Raw genomic sequence first — 17,445 nt, 5'->3', positions numbered from 1 at the left:
AATTTTCTTGAGTGATTATTTTCTTTTAAAATCACTCTAAGCTTGTGTGCTATCTGTCACAAATCATAATTCTGAGTTACACTAACTAAATGATTGATTTTGTTTACCTGTTTTAAAATAATATAAGATCCGGCAAAGTAATATACTTTTTCCACCGCCACCACCATTACCTTTAGTTGTGAACATTTTACACAATGATTAACACAACCACCATAATAACTAGTCATGTCTCTAGGTAGTTAAGGGATGCAGTCACCAAGGTTGATCTTAAGTCTAAGATAGTAACACAATAAGTTTATACCTCAATTCTTTATCATTATTATTTTTAATATTATCATTATTATTATTAATATTATCTTTGTCATATCTTTAAGCCAAATATTTTGTATATTTGAATCTTTCAAGTTTCAAAATGAACATCTACTTTTCGTAATAAAATTTAATCATAATTTGAAATAATATAACTCTGGTTTCATCCAAAAAAGAAAGTGCAAATTTTTTATTTTAGTTTGCTCAATAACATAAATAATTAAAAATTTAAATAAAATGTTATTATATTGTATCGGGTCACTATAATAGTAATACTATACTCTATAATTTTAGGGGAGTCAAAATTCTTATAGCTAAAATTCTATATACTTAACATTTTTATATGTTAAAGTGGAAGTGGCCATTACTTTTTCTTTCTAAATTCAAGGAAAAATTATCAATTGAAAAATGTCTGGACTATTAAATTTCAATCTATAAAAAATGTTGTATCCTTTTTAAAACCAAGAATAGTACATATTATACTATATTCTCTTACCAAATTTCTAACACATTTTAAAATAAAAAACTTAATTTTATACACTAGAATGTCTCCTACACATGTTACTTCTTAGTCATTCTTTATATTTGCAACCACCGTTTTATTAAGATAGGACAAATACATTAATAGGTTGATTATTGGTTCCACAAATATGAATGTCAGTAATTCTTCTATTTTCTTATCTTGTAAAAATAAGATAAGTCACCTGTATTCATCACATCTTATATTTATATATTAGTGTATTAGTGACACTTGTTACACTTTTTTACTTGCTAATTTATGTCTTGGATTATCAGTGGTTACGAAAAACAAATTTAGAAGAGCAAGCTAGTCAATGAACTTTTGTCTATGTGGATGACACATACTCCAAAGTGTTTATATCATCACATATTTTTCTTTTACTCAAATTAAATATTTAAGCATGAGAGTAGTTCTTCTATTTCTTTATAGTTAACCTGAGATCAATAGGTATTGGGGAAAATTACAATTTTATATTCCTTCCTACCTTGGAGGACTTTAATAATTTTTTTTTGGTTTTAACATACGAGATTGGAAGAGCCATCTATTTTCTAGATTCTTTGTTGCAATATACAATCAATGTCTACGTGCTTGGGAGCCATGATTTTATTTTTGATTATTGTTTGGATGTTGTTGAGTTTTTTTATTCTAGCTAGTCAAGACATGGAGTCTGATCTAGAATTCTAAGCTTTAAAGAAATATGTCATTTAAAAAATATAAATTTCTTTGCTAATGCTTTTACCTCTGTAGATACTTTAAAAATTGTTGTTATAAGGTTGAGTAATACCCATTCTCTTTGTATTCTACCTCGTTGTAGATGGTGTTGAATGCAAAACAAAGATTTCCCAATATTTATGGAGTCTAGTCCTTCGAGAACTCCTCATATACTGATCTCTATGGACCACGTCACCATCATTTTTACGAGGTCAATCTTACCTTAGACATAATATGCGGGATCCTCAGTCTTTCCCATTAATCGGTAACTCTAGAAATAAGGTCTTATAAGTCTCGTTGTGTTGATGATGACAAAATTTATGCATTATATATTTAAGCATATTGTCTCTACATCCCGATATATCTCGCTTACAATATTTCCAAATTATTCCTCTCTTTCGTCTTCATATATTAAGATTGAGCTGGGAGCATGGCCATTGACTAAAAAAAAATTAGAGGAACCCCTCATATGCTGATCTCTATGGACCATGTCACCATTGTTTTTACGAGGTCAACCTTCTTTTGGATAGATTATGCGGGATCCTTAGTCTTTCCCAATACTTGGTAACTCTAGAAATAAGGTCTTATATGTCATGTTGTGTTGACAGTGAAAACATTTATCCATTCTATGTTTTAGTATATTGCCTCGACATCCCAGAATATCTTGCTTACCAAATTTCCTAGTCTTTCCACTCTCTCATCTTCGTATATTAAGACTGAGCTGAGAGTATGGTCATTGAGTAAAAAAATTAGAGAAACATACGACTTTCTCCCTTTGAGAGCTTATTACTAGGGGAGGATATGAAGTTATTAATGCTTTATAATGCCTCTTCAAAATATTATGTCAATAATAATTTTTCTCATTTCCTCAGTGGTTCGAAGAAGTGGAGTTCTTTCTAGTGGTTTCAATAATGTGCGTAAGTATAAACAGTCAAACTAGTATAACGTGATAAGAAAATTATCGATCCCACAAAGATTGGACTTAAATTATTTATAAACCACTGTGTGGTTTGTTATTTGGATCTTAAAGACAAATCAGTATTTGTTCGTGTAATTAATTTAAATTTGTATTCGCATTAAGCTCAAGCATGTTTATTGAAATATATTTATTTCAATTGTGTGTATACTTTCATTCACTTTTGAATCAACAAGTTTTTGGAATTGTTTCTTGTGAATAAGTGGGTTAGTTTCATTTTTATCATCCGATCGATCACTTTAATTAATTGAACTTCTTATATGTTATTTGTGTCTTCATGGTGTGGCTTATTATGTACCTAAAACACTATGCACCTATAGTTGGCACCAAAATCTAAGTAGATCTCTACATAGTACACACATTCATAATCCTTAGATGGTTTCAAAGAGAACATTGTTACATCCCTGCAGGAATCCCTATTAGTCCATTTGTAGAAAAGGCATAATACACGTCTCTCAATGCTAACAATGCAAATGGTGTGTTAGAGATTACGGGTGTTTTGACGATAATACGATGAATAACAGAATCATTAGGCCTTGCATCTTAACTTCTCGTTTGAATTCTAACCAGTGATGTTTTAGATGTCCCTAAGTGTATGACAATTTTCTTGTGTTGCAATAGATGATCCACTCTTGTACCTCAAGAAAATTCTAGAGGTGGAAAATATTTCAAAGAAACCTAGGTTATTTATGATGCATTTAGATTCATATTGTTTCCTTATTGATTTAGTGGTCGAGCTAAAAGTTGACTCAACTTAATAGAGGAAAATTTAATTGCAACATGAAATTTAGTGCACCCCACGAAGGAGATGAGAAATATGAAAATGATTCTACTTGGTGAGTCTATGATGTATTTCGATCGAACGAACATTATTGTTATGAATGCATACCGCACTATAGAAATATATTTTAATTGCAGAAAATATCATGCTTGAGGAAACATAATATGAATCTAAATGTTTCATTTCCTTTAGTTGTATGTACAATACAAGGTTATTCCTCACACTATCTGAGTAGAAAATTGTTCTTGTACACTTGGACCCTAATACGTGGTGTTATTCAAAATTTAAAAATGAATTTTCATTCATTTATAATCATTATGATCACTTGCTTCCCGAACCTTTAAGGAATGAACTACTCTTGGTGAGCTCACGCACTGGTTTGCTTGTGAATCTAATGAAAGCATATGCATGCGTACCAGCCAATGCTCCTAGAGTAGGTGACACCAAATATATCCATATTCCTCTATATTCGTGGTGTACAATAGCTGGCCCTAAACTTCTCGCTGGATTCATTGATGCTCCCGTGATTGGTCTGTCAAATATATTTTCATTCACAAGTAAGTTTTAAGTTTAAAATATCTCACAAAACATGTAACCTCTTTATTAAATTAAAAAATGTACAATATTTGTTTTACTTAATGATCTATACTCGTTATTAAGGTCTAAAGAGTAATACCCGGCAAATAACACACATATAATAATTGTAGATCCAACTGCAAGTCCTGCCAATTCACCGATCTACAGAAATAAATAAAATTAATTAACAATAGCTATGAGACATGGTTGAATAATATTTGAAAGTTTCATATATAACGTAAAGATAAATTTAAGTAATTTAATCTTTTAAAATATGTTAATACAATTAATTAGTGAATTTTACCGCTCTATTATCGGTGGCAACTCCAGAAATGATGAACATAAGGTAGAAAGTGATTATAAACTCAACCACAAAAGCTTGGAGATTAGAACCAGCGGGAAGTGTTCCCACAAAATGATTTTCTTTGTCACTGAATATAATTTTGAGAGCTCCACTTGCAAGTATTGATCCAATGAGTTGAGCAATTATATATGATGGTACCTGCATTCAAAATTAAATTAAAACCAATTTCGTCAGAAAAAATATACAATAAGAATATTATCATACATGAAAGTGTGTTTGTTAATTCACCTGCATCAGTGGAAATCTTTTGGTGGAGGCATGAGCAATGGTGACTGCAGGATTGAAATGAGCACCAGAGATATGACCAAGAGAATATACCAATACCACAACTGCAAGTCCCCAAACAATTGCAATTCCAGGGAGTGTCACTACATTATCATTGTTAAGGTTCACAACTACAGAGCCACATCCAACAAATATTAAGAAGAATGTTCCCACTACCTCTGCCACCAACTATATTCAACAAAAAACACAACCATGTTTTAGTCATCGTTTAATTAAAATATCATATATCAAAAACAATAATTGATTTTGTTTAAAGTTAAGATCTTAAGAAAAGCCACCTTTTGCAAAAGAGGTACATAATCTTCAATGCTTGACTCGTCACACTTTTTCGTGGCATCGTTGCTTACATTTAAAACCACATCAAGGTTTCTATTACTATCTGAATTATCACCCATGTCTAATAGAGTATTTAAGGATAACGTTAAGATATTTATTATATCAAACAATGTTTTTATGTTTTGATTGTGGGATTAGATGTGATGAATGAAGAATAGAGATGCAACATCGCCAATTTATAGGGAAAACAAACATGCTAATGTTTAATAATATGGTTGGCAGAATGTATGTTTTAAATAAGAAAAAAAGATTTGACTAAACAAAATCTAAAGTAAGATTATTTTGATTTGAAATTTTTATGTTGAGTTGGTAAGTTTTGACCTGATCAGTTGGATAGAAAAACTCCAATTATAGAAAATGCAGTGTGATAATCGTATAATTCTTTTTTGGGATACTCACAAAAATTTCGTTCATACGTCTCATTTTTGTTAGAATCAATGCTTTGTGGTCTCTTTCTCTTATCTTATGTACGTATTTACATACATACATCTGAATATTCCAACAATTTTCTTGAGTGATTATTTTCTTTTAAAATCACTCTAAGCTTGTGTGCTATCTGTCACAAATCATAATTCTGAGTTACACTAACTAAATGATTGATTTTGTTTACCTGTTTTAAAATAATATAAGATCCGGCAAAGTAATATACTTTTTCCACCGCCACCACCATTACCTTTAGTTGTGAACATTTTACACAATGATTAACACAACCACCATAATAACTAGTCATGTCTCTAGGTAGTTAAGGGATGCAGTCACCAAGGTTGATCTTAAGTCTAAGATAGTAACACAATAAGTTTATACCTCAATTCTTTATCATTATTATTTTTAATATTATCATTATTATTATTAATATTATCTTTGTCATATCTTTAAGCCAAATATTTTGTATATTTGAATCTTTCAAGTTTCAAAATGAACATCTACTTTTCGTAATAAAATTTAATCATAATTTGAAATAATATAACTCTGGTTTCATCCAAAAAAGAAAGTGCAAATTTTTTATTTTAGTTTGCTCAATAACATAAATAATTAAAAATTTAAATAAAATGTTATTATATTGTATCGGGTCACTATAATAGTAATACTATACTCTATAATTTTAGGGGAGTCAAAATTCTTATAGCTAAAATTCTATATACTTAACATTTTTATATGTTAAAGTGGAAGTGGCCATTACTTTTTCTTTCTAAATTCAAGGAAAAATTATCAATTGAAAAATGTCTGGACTATTAAATTTCAATCTATAAAAAATGTTGTATCCTTTTTAAAACCAAGAATAGTACATATTATACTATATTCTCTTACCAAATTTCTAACACATTTTAAAATAAAAAACTTAATTTTATACACTAGAATGTCTCCTACACATGTTACTTCTTAGTCATTCTTTATATTTGCAACCACCGTTTTATTAAGATAGGACAAATACATTAATAGGTTGATTATTGGTTCCACAAATATGAATGTCAGTAATTCTTCTATTTTCTTATCTTGTAAAAATAAGATAAGTCACCTGTATTCATCACATCTTATATTTATATATTAGTGTATTAGTGACACTTGTTACACTTTTTTACTTGCTAATTTATGTCTTGGATTATCAGTGGTTACGAAAAACAAATTTAGAAGAGCAAGCTAGTCAATGAACTTTTGTCTATGTGGATGACACATACTCCAAAGTGTTTATATCATCACATATTTTTCTTTTACTCAAATTAAATATTTAAGCATGAGAGTAGTTCTTCTATTTCTTTATAGTTAACCTGAGATCAATAGGTATTGGGGAAAATTACAATTTTATATTCCTTCCTACCTTGGAGGACTTTAATAATTTTTTTTTGGTTTTAACATACGAGATTGGAAGAGCCATCTATTTTCTAGATTCTTTGTTGCAATATACAATCAATGTCTACGTGCTTGGGAGCCATGATTTTATTTTTGATTATTGTTTGGATGTTGTTGAGTTTTTTTATTCTAGCTAGTCAAGACATGGAGTCTGATCTAGAATTCTAAGCTTTAAAGAAATATGTCATTTAAAAAATATAAATTTCTTTGCTAATGCTTTTACCTCTGTAGATACTTTAAAAATTGTTGTTATAAGGTTGAGTAATACCCATTCTCTTTGTATTCTACCTCGTTGTAGATGGTGTTGAATGCAAAACAAAGATTTCCCAATATTTATGGAGTCTAGTCCTTCGAGAACTCCTCATATACTGATCTCTATGGACCACGTCACCATCATTTTTACGAGGTCAATCTTACCTTAGACATAATATGCGGGATCCTCAGTCTTTCCCATTAATCGGTAACTCTAGAAATAAGGTCTTATAAGTCTCGTTGTGTTGATGATGACAAAATTTATGCATTATATATTTAAGCATATTGTCTCTACATCCCGATATATCTCGCTTACAATATTTCCAAATTATTCCTCTCTTTCGTCTTCATATATTAAGATTGAGCTGGGAGCATGGCCATTGACTAAAAAAAAATTAGAGGAACCCCTCATATGCTGATCTCTATGGACCATGTCACCATTGTTTTTACGAGGTCAACCTTCTTTTGGATAGATTATGCGGGATCCTTAGTCTTTCCCAATACTTGGTAACTCTAGAAATAAGGTCTTATATGTCATGTTGTGTTGACAGTGAAAACATTTATCCATTCTATGTTTTAGTATATTGCCTCGACATCCCAGAATATCTTGCTTACCAAATTTCCTAGTCTTTCCACTCTCTCATCTTCGTATATTAAGACTGAGCTGAGAGTATGGTCATTGAGTAAAAAAATTAGAGAAACATACGACTTTCTCCCTTTGAGAGCTTATTACTAGGGGAGGATATGAAGTTATTAATGCTTTATAATGCCTCTTCAAAATATTATGTCAATAATAATTTTTCTCATTTCCTCAGTGGTTCGAAGAAGTGGAGTTCTTTCTAGTGGTTTCAATAATGTGCGTAAGTATAAACAGTCAAACTAGTATAACGTGATAAGAAAATTATCGATCCCACAAAGATTGGACTTAAATTATTTATAAACCACTGTGTGGTTTGTTATTTGGATCTTAAAGACAAATCAGTATTTGTTCGTGTAATTAATTTAAATTTGTATTCGCATTAAGCTCAAGCATGTTTATTGAAATATATTTATTTCAATTGTGTGTATACTTTCATTCACTTTTGAATCAACAAGTTTTTGGAATTGTTTCTTGTGAATAAGTGGGTTAGTTTCATTTTTATCATCCGATCGATCACTTTAATTAATTGAACTTCTTATATGTTATTTGTGTCTTCATGGTGTGGCTTATTATGTACCTAAAACACTATGCACCTATAGTTGGCACCAAAATCTAAGTAGATCTCTACATAGTACACACATTCATAATCCTTAGATGGTTTCAAAGAGAACATTGTTACATCCCTGCAGGAATCCCTATTAGTCCATTTGTAGAAAAGGCATAATACACGTCTCTCAATGCTAACAATGCAAATGGTGTGTTAGAGATTACGGGTGTTTTGACGATAATACGATGAATAACAGAATCATTAGGCCTTGCATCTTAACTTCTCGTTTGAATTCTAACCAGTGATGTTTTAGATGTCCCTAAGTGTATGACAATTTTCTTGTGTTGCAATAGATGATCCACTCTTGTACCTCAAGAAAATTCTAGAGGTGGAAAATATTTCAAAGAAACCTAGGTTATTTATGATGCATTTAGATTCATATTGTTTCCTTATTGATTTAGTGGTCGAGCTAAAAGTTGACTCAACTTAATAGAGGAAAATTTAATTGCAACATGAAATTTAGTGCACCCCACGAAGGAGATGAGAAATATGAAAATGATTCTACTTGGTGAGTCTATGATGTATTTCGATCGAACGAACATTATTGTTATGAATGCATACCGCACTATAGAAATATATTTTAATTGCAGAAAATATCATGCTTGAGGAAACATAATATGAATCTAAATGTTTCATTTCCTTTAGTTGTATGTACAATACAAGGTTATTCCTCACACTATCTGAGTAGAAAATTGTTCTTGTACACTTGGACCCTAATACGTGGTGTTATTCAAAATTTAAAAATGAATTTTCATTCATTTATAATCATTATGATCACTTGCTTCCCGAACCTTTAAGGAATGAACTACTCTTGGTGAGCTCACGCACTGGTTTGCTTGTGAATCTAATGAAAGCATATGCATGCGTACCAGCCAATGCTCCTAGAGTAGGTGACACCAAATATATCCATATTCCTCTATATTCGTGGTGTACAATAGCTGGCCCTAAACTTCTCGCTGGATTCATTGATGCTCCCGTGATTGGTCTGTCAAATATATTTTCATTCACAAGTAAGTTTTAAGTTTAAAATATCTCACAAAACATGTAACCTCTTTATTAAATTAAAAAATGTACAATATTTGTTTTACTTAATGATCTATACTCGTTATTAAGGTCTAAAGAGTAATACCCGGCAAATAACACACATATAATAATTGTAGATCCAACTGCAAGTCCTGCCAATTCACCGATCTACAGAAATAAATAAAATTAATTAACAATAGCTATGAGACATGGTTGAATAATATTTGAAAGTTTCATATATAACGTAAAGATAAATTTAAGTAATTTAATCTTTTAAAATATGTTAATACAATTAATTAGTGAATTTTACCGCTCTATTATCGGTGGCAACTCCAGAAATGATGAACATAAGGTAGAAAGTGATTATAAACTCAACCACAAAAGCTTGGAGATTAGAACCAGCGGGAAGTGTTCCCACAAAATGATTTTCTTTGTCACTGAATATAATTTTGAGAGCTCCACTTGCAAGTATTGATCCAATGAGTTGAGCAATTATATATGATGGTACCTGCATTCAAAATTAAATTAAAACCAATTTCGTCAGAAAAAATATACAATAAGAATATTATCATACATGAAAGTGTGTTTGTTAATTCACCTGCATCAGTGGAAATCTTTTGGTGGAGGCATGAGCAATGGTGACTGCAGGATTGAAATGAGCACCAGAGATATGACCAAGAGAATATACCAATACCACAACTGCAAGTCCCCAAACAATTGCAATTCCAGGGAGTGTCACTACATTATCATTGTTAAGGTTCACAACTACAGAGCCACATCCAACAAATATTAAGAAGAATGTTCCCACTACCTCTGCCACCAACTATATTCAACAAAAAACACAACCATGTTTTAGTCATCGTTTAATTAAAATATCATATATCAAAAACAATAATTGATTTTGTTTAAAGTTAAGATCTTAAGAAAAGCCACCTTTTGCAAAAGAGGTACATAATCTTCAATGCTTGACTCGTCACACTTTTTCGTGGCATCGTTGCTTACATTTAAAACCACATCAAGGTTTCTATTACTATCTGAATTATCACCCATGTCTAATAGAGTATTTAAGGATAACGTTAAGATATTTATTATATCAAACAATGTTTTTATGTTTTGATTGTGGGATTAGATGTGATGAATGAAGAATAGAGATGCAACATCGCCAATTTATAGGGAAAACAAACATGCTAATGTTTAATAATATGGTTGGCAGAATGTATGTTTTAAATAAGAAAAAAAGATTTGACTAAACAAAATCTAAAGTAAGATTATTTTGATTTGAAATTTTTATGTTGAGTTGGTAAGTTTTGACCTGATCAGTTGGATAGAAAAACTCCAATTATAGAAAATGCAGTGTGATAATCGTATAATTCTTTTTTGGGATACTCACAAAAATTTCGTTCATACGTCTCATTTTTGTTAGAATCAATGCTTTGTGGTCTCTTTCTCTTATCTTATGTACGTATTTACATACATACATCTGAATATTCCAACAATTTTCTTGAGTGATTATTTTCTTTTAAAATCACTCTAAGCTTGTGTGCTATCTGTCACAAATCATAATTCTGAGTTACACTAACTAAATGATTGATTTTGTTTACCTGTTTTAAAATAATATAAGATCCGGCAAAGTAATATACTTTTTCCACCGCCACCACCATTACCTTTAGTTGTGAACATTTTACACAATGATTAACACAACCACCATAATAACTAGTCATGTCTCTAGGTAGTTAAGGGATGCAGTCACCAAGGTTGATCTTAAGTCTAAGATAGTAACACAATAAGTTTATACCTCAATTCTTTATCATTATTATTTTTAATATTATCATTATTATTATTAATATTATCTTTGTCATATCTTTAAGCCAAATATTTTGTATATTTGAATCTTTCAAGTTTCAAAATGAACATCTACTTTTCGTAATAAAATTTAATCATAATTTGAAATAATATAACTCTGGTTTCATCCAAAAAAGAAAGTGCAAATTTTTTATTTTAGTTTGCTCAATAACATAAATAATTAAAAATTTAAATAAAATGTTATTATATTGTATCGGGTCACTATAATAGTAATACTATACTCTATAATTTTAGGGGAGTCAAAATTCTTATAGCTAAAATTCTATATACTTAACATTTTTATATGTTAAAGTGGAAGTGGCCATTACTTTTTCTTTCTAAATTCAAGGAAAAATTATCAATTGAAAAATGTCTGGACTATTAAATTTCAATCTATAAAAAATGTTGTATCCTTTTTAAAACCAAGAATAGTACATATTATACTATATTCTCTTACCAAATTTCTAACACATTTTAAAATAAAAAACTTAATTTTATACACTAGAATGTCTCCTACACATGTTACTTCTTAGTCATTCTTTATATTTGCAACCACCGTTTTATTAAGATAGGACAAATACATTAATAGGTTGATTATTGGTTCCACAAATATGAATGTCAGTAATTCTTCTATTTTCTTATCTTGTAAAAATAAGATAAGTCACCTGTATTCATCACATCTTATATTTATATATTAGTGTATTAGTGACACTTGTTACACTTTTTTACTTGCTAATTTATGTCTTGGATTATCAGTGGTTACGAAAAACAAATTTAGAAGAGCAAGCTAGTCAATGAACTTTTGTCTATGTGGATGACACATACTCCAAAGTGTTTATATCATCACATATTTTTCTTTTACTCAAATTAAATATTTAAGCATGAGAGTAGTTCTTCTATTTCTTTATAGTTAACCTGAGATCAATAGGTATTGGGGAAAATTACAATTTTATATTCCTTCCTACCTTGGAGGACTTTAATAATTTTTTTTTGGTTTTAACATACGAGATTGGAAGAGCCATCTATTTTCTAGATTCTTTGTTGCAATATACAATCAATGTCTACGTGCTTGGGAGCCATGATTTTATTTTTGATTATTGTTTGGATGTTGTTGAGTTTTTTTATTCTAGCTAGTCAAGACATGGAGTCTGATCTAGAATTCTAAGCTTTAAAGAAATATGTCATTTAAAAAATATAAATTTCTTTGCTAATGCTTTTACCTCTGTAGATACTTTAAAAATTGTTGTTATAAGGTTGAGTAATACCCATTCTCTTTGTATTCTACCTCGTTGTAGATGGTGTTGAATGCAAAACAAAGATTTCCCAATATTTATGGAGTCTAGTCCTTCGAGAACTCCTCATATACTGATCTCTATGGACCACGTCACCATCATTTTTACGAGGTCAATCTTACCTTAGACATAATATGCGGGATCCTCAGTCTTTCCCATTAATCGGTAACTCTAGAAATAAGGTCTTATAAGTCTCGTTGTGTTGATGATGACAAAATTTATGCATTATATATTTAAGCATATTGTCTCTACATCCCGATATATCTCGCTTACAATATTTCCAAATTATTCCTCTCTTTCGTCTTCATATATTAAGATTGAGCTGGGAGCATGGCCATTGACTAAAAAAAAATTAGAGGAACCCCTCATATGCTGATCTCTATGGACCATGTCACCATTGTTTTTACGAGGTCAATCTTCTCTTGGATAGATTATGCGGGATCCTTAGTCTTTCCCAATACTTGGTAACTCTAGAAATAAGGTCTTATATGTCATGTTGTGTTGACAGTGACAACATTTATGCATTCTATGTTTTAGTATATTGCCTCGACGTCCCAGAATATCTTGCTTACCAAATTTCCTAGTCTTTCCACTCTTTCATCTTCGTATATTAAGACTGAGCTGAGAGTATGGTCATTGAGTAAAAAGTTAGAGAAACATACGACTTTCTCCCTTTGAGAGCTTATTACTAGGGGAGGATATGCAGTTATTAATGCTTTATAATGCCTCTTCAAAATATTATGTCAATAATAATTTTTCTCATTTCCTCAGTGGTTCGAAGAAGTGGAGTTCTTTCTAGTGGTTTCAATAATTTGCGTAAGTATAAACATTCAAACTAGTATAACATGATAAGAAAATTATCGATCCCACAAAGATTAGGCTTAAATTATTTATAAACCACTGTGTGGTTTGTTATTTGGATCTTAAAGACAAATCAGTATTTGTTCGTGTAATTAATTTAAATTTGTATTTGCATTAAGCTCAAGCATGTTTATTGAAATATATTTATTTCAATTGTGTGTATACTTTCATTTACTTTTGAATCAACCAGTTTTAGGAATTGTTTCTTGTGAATAAGTGGGTTAGTTTCATTTTTATCATCCGATCGATCACTTTAATTAATTGAACTTCTTATATGTTATTTGTGTCTTCATGGTGTGGCTTATTATGTACCTAAAACAATATGCACCTATAGTTGGCACCAAAATCTAAGTAGATCTCTACATAGTACACACATTCATAATCCTTAGATGGTTTCAAAGAGAACATTGTTACATCCCTGCAGGAATCCCTATTAGTCCATTGGTAGAAAAGGCACAATACACGACTCTCAATGCTAACAATGCAAATGGTGTGTTAGAGATTACGGGTGTTTTGACGATAATACGATGAATAACAGAATCATTAGGCCTTGCATCTTAACTTCTCGTTTGAATTCGAACCAGTGATGTTTTAGATGTTCCTAAGTGTATGACAATTTTCTTGTGTTGCAATAGATGATCCACTCTTGTACCTTAAGAAAATTCTAGAGGTGGAAAATATTTCAAAGAAACCTAGGTTATTTATGATGCATTTAGATTCATATTGTTTCCTTATTGATTTAGTGGTCGAGCTAAAAGTTGACTCAACTTAATAGAGGAAAATTTAATTGCAACATGAAATTTAGTGCACGCCACGAAGGAGATGAGAAATATGAAAATGATTCTACTTGGCGAGTCTATGATGTATTTCGATCGAACGAACATTATTGTTATGAATGCATACCGCACTATAGAAATATATTTTAATTGCAGAAAATATCATGCTTGAGGAAACATAATATGAATCTAAATGTTTCATTTCCTTTAGTTGTATGTACAATACAAGGTTATTCCTCACACTATCCGTGTTCACCTGAATTCCATGAACGGTTCTCTCAGATATAATCAAGCCGAAGATTCATTCTGATCACTCACCAACTCAAAAACAGACATCACAGATCTAAAGCGATACCTCAGACGGTTCTAAAACGATCTAGCATCACAGATCTAAAGCGATACCTCAGACGGTTCCAGAACGATCTAACGTTGCAGATCTAAAGCGATACCTCAGACGGTTCCAGAACGATCTAACATTGCAGATCTAAAGCGATACCTCAGACGGTTCCAAAACGATCTAGCATCACAGATCTAAAGCGATACCTCAGACGGTTCCAGAACGATCTAACGTTGCAGATCTAAAGCGATACCTCAGACGGTTCCAGAACGATCTAACATTGCAGATCTAAAGCGATACCTCAGACGGTTCCACAATGATCAACTTCCAAAATCTAAATCGGAAAAACTTTGGACAAGTTCCGTAACGATTATCTTCCAAGACTTAAAGCGGTAACCTTGGACGGTTCCGAAACAGTCAACACAAAGACTTTCAAATCCTTCATCAAGATATAATCAATGGATTCATTCTGATGAACAAACCCTCAACCCATTTACCAGGTGGCATCTGAAAGCCCATCTCAGGTAATGTTTCAATCTGCCAACAACATTTCGCAGACGACATTCAAATGCAACTTCCAACATCTCTTCTGATCAAGGTAAGTGCAAATTTTCAGGGCATCTAAATATTCAATCATCTTCTACCTTCGGATTTCAGACAATCTCTTCAGGTTTAAGAAGATTGAATAGGGGCAACTGTTATACCCCAAAATTTGCCCACATATTTTTCAAGAAAACTCCAATCTGAAAATTAGGGGGTCTCATATAATCATGGATTTTTATTTCAACAAATATCCTGACATATGAAATACTTAGTTTTTAGAATTTTTCTTATACAGTAATTTGGCTTGCAGTTGAATTTATTCTTACGCAAACGCCAAATACTGTTTATTACTTCACACATGCTATTTATTTATTTACAGATAAATAGTACTAACACAATTGGTACAGAGTTAAATCTTTTTGCAGGCGCAGAATCAGGAAACTCAGACTGTACTGGTAACCGTAAATATTAGTTATTTATTATGTCTGTGTTTTTCTAACAAGTCATGTAAATAAACTTTCATTTTTTACATAAAACAAAAACAAAAAACAACAAAAAAAGAAAATTAACTTTGACTGTTGATTTTTCACTCTAACTGCTACATCAATACCTGAACAGTCAGTTGACAGCCAAACTGCTGGCGGTACAATTCTCAGTGTTTTGTACCATCAATCAAATCAATCTTTCACAATTCAAAATTCCAAGATTTTTGTTCTAGAAGTCTTCTGAATATCACGCGATTAGCAGAGACTCAACACTGCACAAAAATCAGGTACGCTTAACTGTCTCCTACACAAACAATCCCTAATCAGGGTTTTTTCTTGTTTTTACAGGAGCAACAAGTTTTTGAGAGCTCAAATGGATTTCATACACATCCATATATCTCAAAGTACCATCATACAAATTTTCAAACTTCAATTCACTCAGACGCACCGTCAGCAGCTCAAACAGTCAACAGACGACCCGTTTGACCAAAAAAGTCAACAGACAGTCAAAAATGAAATTTTTTGTCAAAGTCCATATTTTGTCAAAGGATTCATCATTTGATCATTGGATGATCATAATTCATCAAGGAAAGATCAAAAATCAACAAAACCCTAAGATTCAAAATTAGGGTTTTTGCCTGAAAAGTCAACTCAACTTTGACTGATCATAACTCTCTCATCCTTCATCCAAAAAATTCAAACCAAAGCTTGTTTTGAAGGAAATTCAATTATCTTTCAAATTCCATTGATCCCATGGTCATTGGATTCACCATTTGAAAAATATGATCAAAGACATTACAGGTCATTTTCAAAGTCAACAAAAAGACACTTTTTTCAAAAGGACACACAAGGAGCTTCAAAAATCATTTTGACATGAGACCAAAGGCATTGGTTAGAGGACTCTTTGAGGTTTCCAAAAAGTGCAAGATCTCCTTCATATGACAAAAATTGAAGGATTTACACCTTGTTGAAGTTGGCTAAATTTTGGGAAAATACACGAAATCAACATTGTTCAAAATGGCATTTTTTCCAAATGGGGCCAAGTTTTCAGCATTCAAACATCATTTCCATGTTACTATGGGCCTCCCACGACCAAGACTAAGCCCATACCTTTTTTTTTATCCATTTTGCATGATTTTATCTTACTTTAAGATTAAAATTAAAAGGAAAATGCATGGATAAATGGTAGCTTACAAATCAAGCATGACTCACCCCAAAGAATCTTCATCTTTCTGCAGAGAAGTAAAGGGCAAGGCAGGTGCATTGAAGGCAAGGTGACTTGGTCAAGAATTCAAGCTTTTTTAATATTAAAGAATGCAAGATTTCAACAAAGGCAACTAGCTACATATTAGCTTCAATTCTAAGCACACATGGCTTATAAATAAGCTATCTTAGTTCAGCAACAGAAGGGGGACAAGTTCAGAAGCAAAGCTAAGCATAACACCTTTGTAATCACTTGAAAAAATTCAAAGAAAACTCAAATTCGAATTTGTAATTTCTGCTCATTTCAATACAAACTAAGCATTCATACACCTTCCTTGAACATCACTGAAACTATCTCAATCAATTACAAGCCTTGAAGCTCACTGAATCGAGCTACACAGGTCAAAAATTGTTCAAACTAAAATCAATTCGTATCTGGCTATTCACACATGTTTAACAAGATGTAGACATACTATTGAGTTTGGTTTGAGGTGTAGATCATTTCTGGAGCTTTAATTAAGTTTTAGATGCGTATACACGAAACCACCATTTTAGGGTTCTTCATCCCAAAATTAGGGTTTTCTAAATTAGGCAAAATTACAGGTTCTGAATAGTACCATTGAGTTCGCATGAACAATACGAACTCAACCATACCATCGCGCCAAATTTATACTCACGTTTGCTTGTATTCGCTATTATTACCAGGTGTAAAAGATTGGGTTTTTTACACCACCTGCAAATGAACGGTGTAAAAACCCATCTGAAGGTTGAAGATGATGCGTGGCGCCCTCTGATTCGCTGGGAGGCGCGCGCGTGTTTTTTTAAACTGACTTGGAATTCAGTGTTTTGCAGGTGTTCCACGTGCTATGGTCCCTCAC

At 31.6% G+C, this 17,445-nt stretch overlaps 2 protein-coding genes across 2 annotated transcripts; both read right to left on the bottom strand.

Annotated features, from left to right (window-relative positions):
- Nucleotides 1–3,618: 3,618 nt before the first annotated feature.
- Nucleotides 3,619–4,920, bottom strand: LOC131647556 (nodulin-26-like). Its single transcript, XM_058917444.1, has 5 exons — nucleotides 4,801–4,920; nucleotides 4,466–4,690; nucleotides 4,178–4,375; nucleotides 3,974–4,035; nucleotides 3,619–3,829 (listed from the first exon to the last, which is right to left on the bottom strand). The coding sequence occupies exons 1-5, from the start codon at nucleotides 4,915–4,917 to the stop codon at nucleotides 3,619–3,621; spliced, it is 813 nt and encodes a 270-aa protein (XP_058773427.1). The 5' UTR covers nucleotides 4,918–4,920.
- Nucleotides 4,921–8,979: 4,059 nt separating this feature from the next.
- On the bottom strand, nucleotides 8,980–10,281 carry LOC131647555 (nodulin-26-like). The gene is made up of 5 exons (XM_058917442.1): nucleotides 10,162–10,281; nucleotides 9,827–10,051; nucleotides 9,539–9,736; nucleotides 9,335–9,396; nucleotides 8,980–9,190 (listed from the first exon to the last, which is right to left on the bottom strand). Exons 1-5 carry the CDS (start codon nucleotides 10,276–10,278, stop codon nucleotides 8,980–8,982), a joined length of 813 nt encoding a protein of 270 aa, XP_058773425.1. The 5' UTR covers nucleotides 10,279–10,281.
- Nucleotides 10,282–17,445: the final 7,164 nt, after the last annotated feature.

The sequence above is a fragment of the Vicia villosa genome, linkage group LG2 (assembly GCF_029867415.1).
Source record: "Vicia villosa cultivar HV-30 ecotype Madison, WI linkage group LG2, Vvil1.0, whole genome shotgun sequence".
Taxonomy (NCBI): Eukaryota; Viridiplantae; Streptophyta; class Magnoliopsida; order Fabales; family Fabaceae; genus Vicia; species Vicia villosa.
The sequence above is the reverse complement of the archived record's forward strand: the minus strand, read 5'-3'. Positions and strand labels throughout refer to the sequence as shown.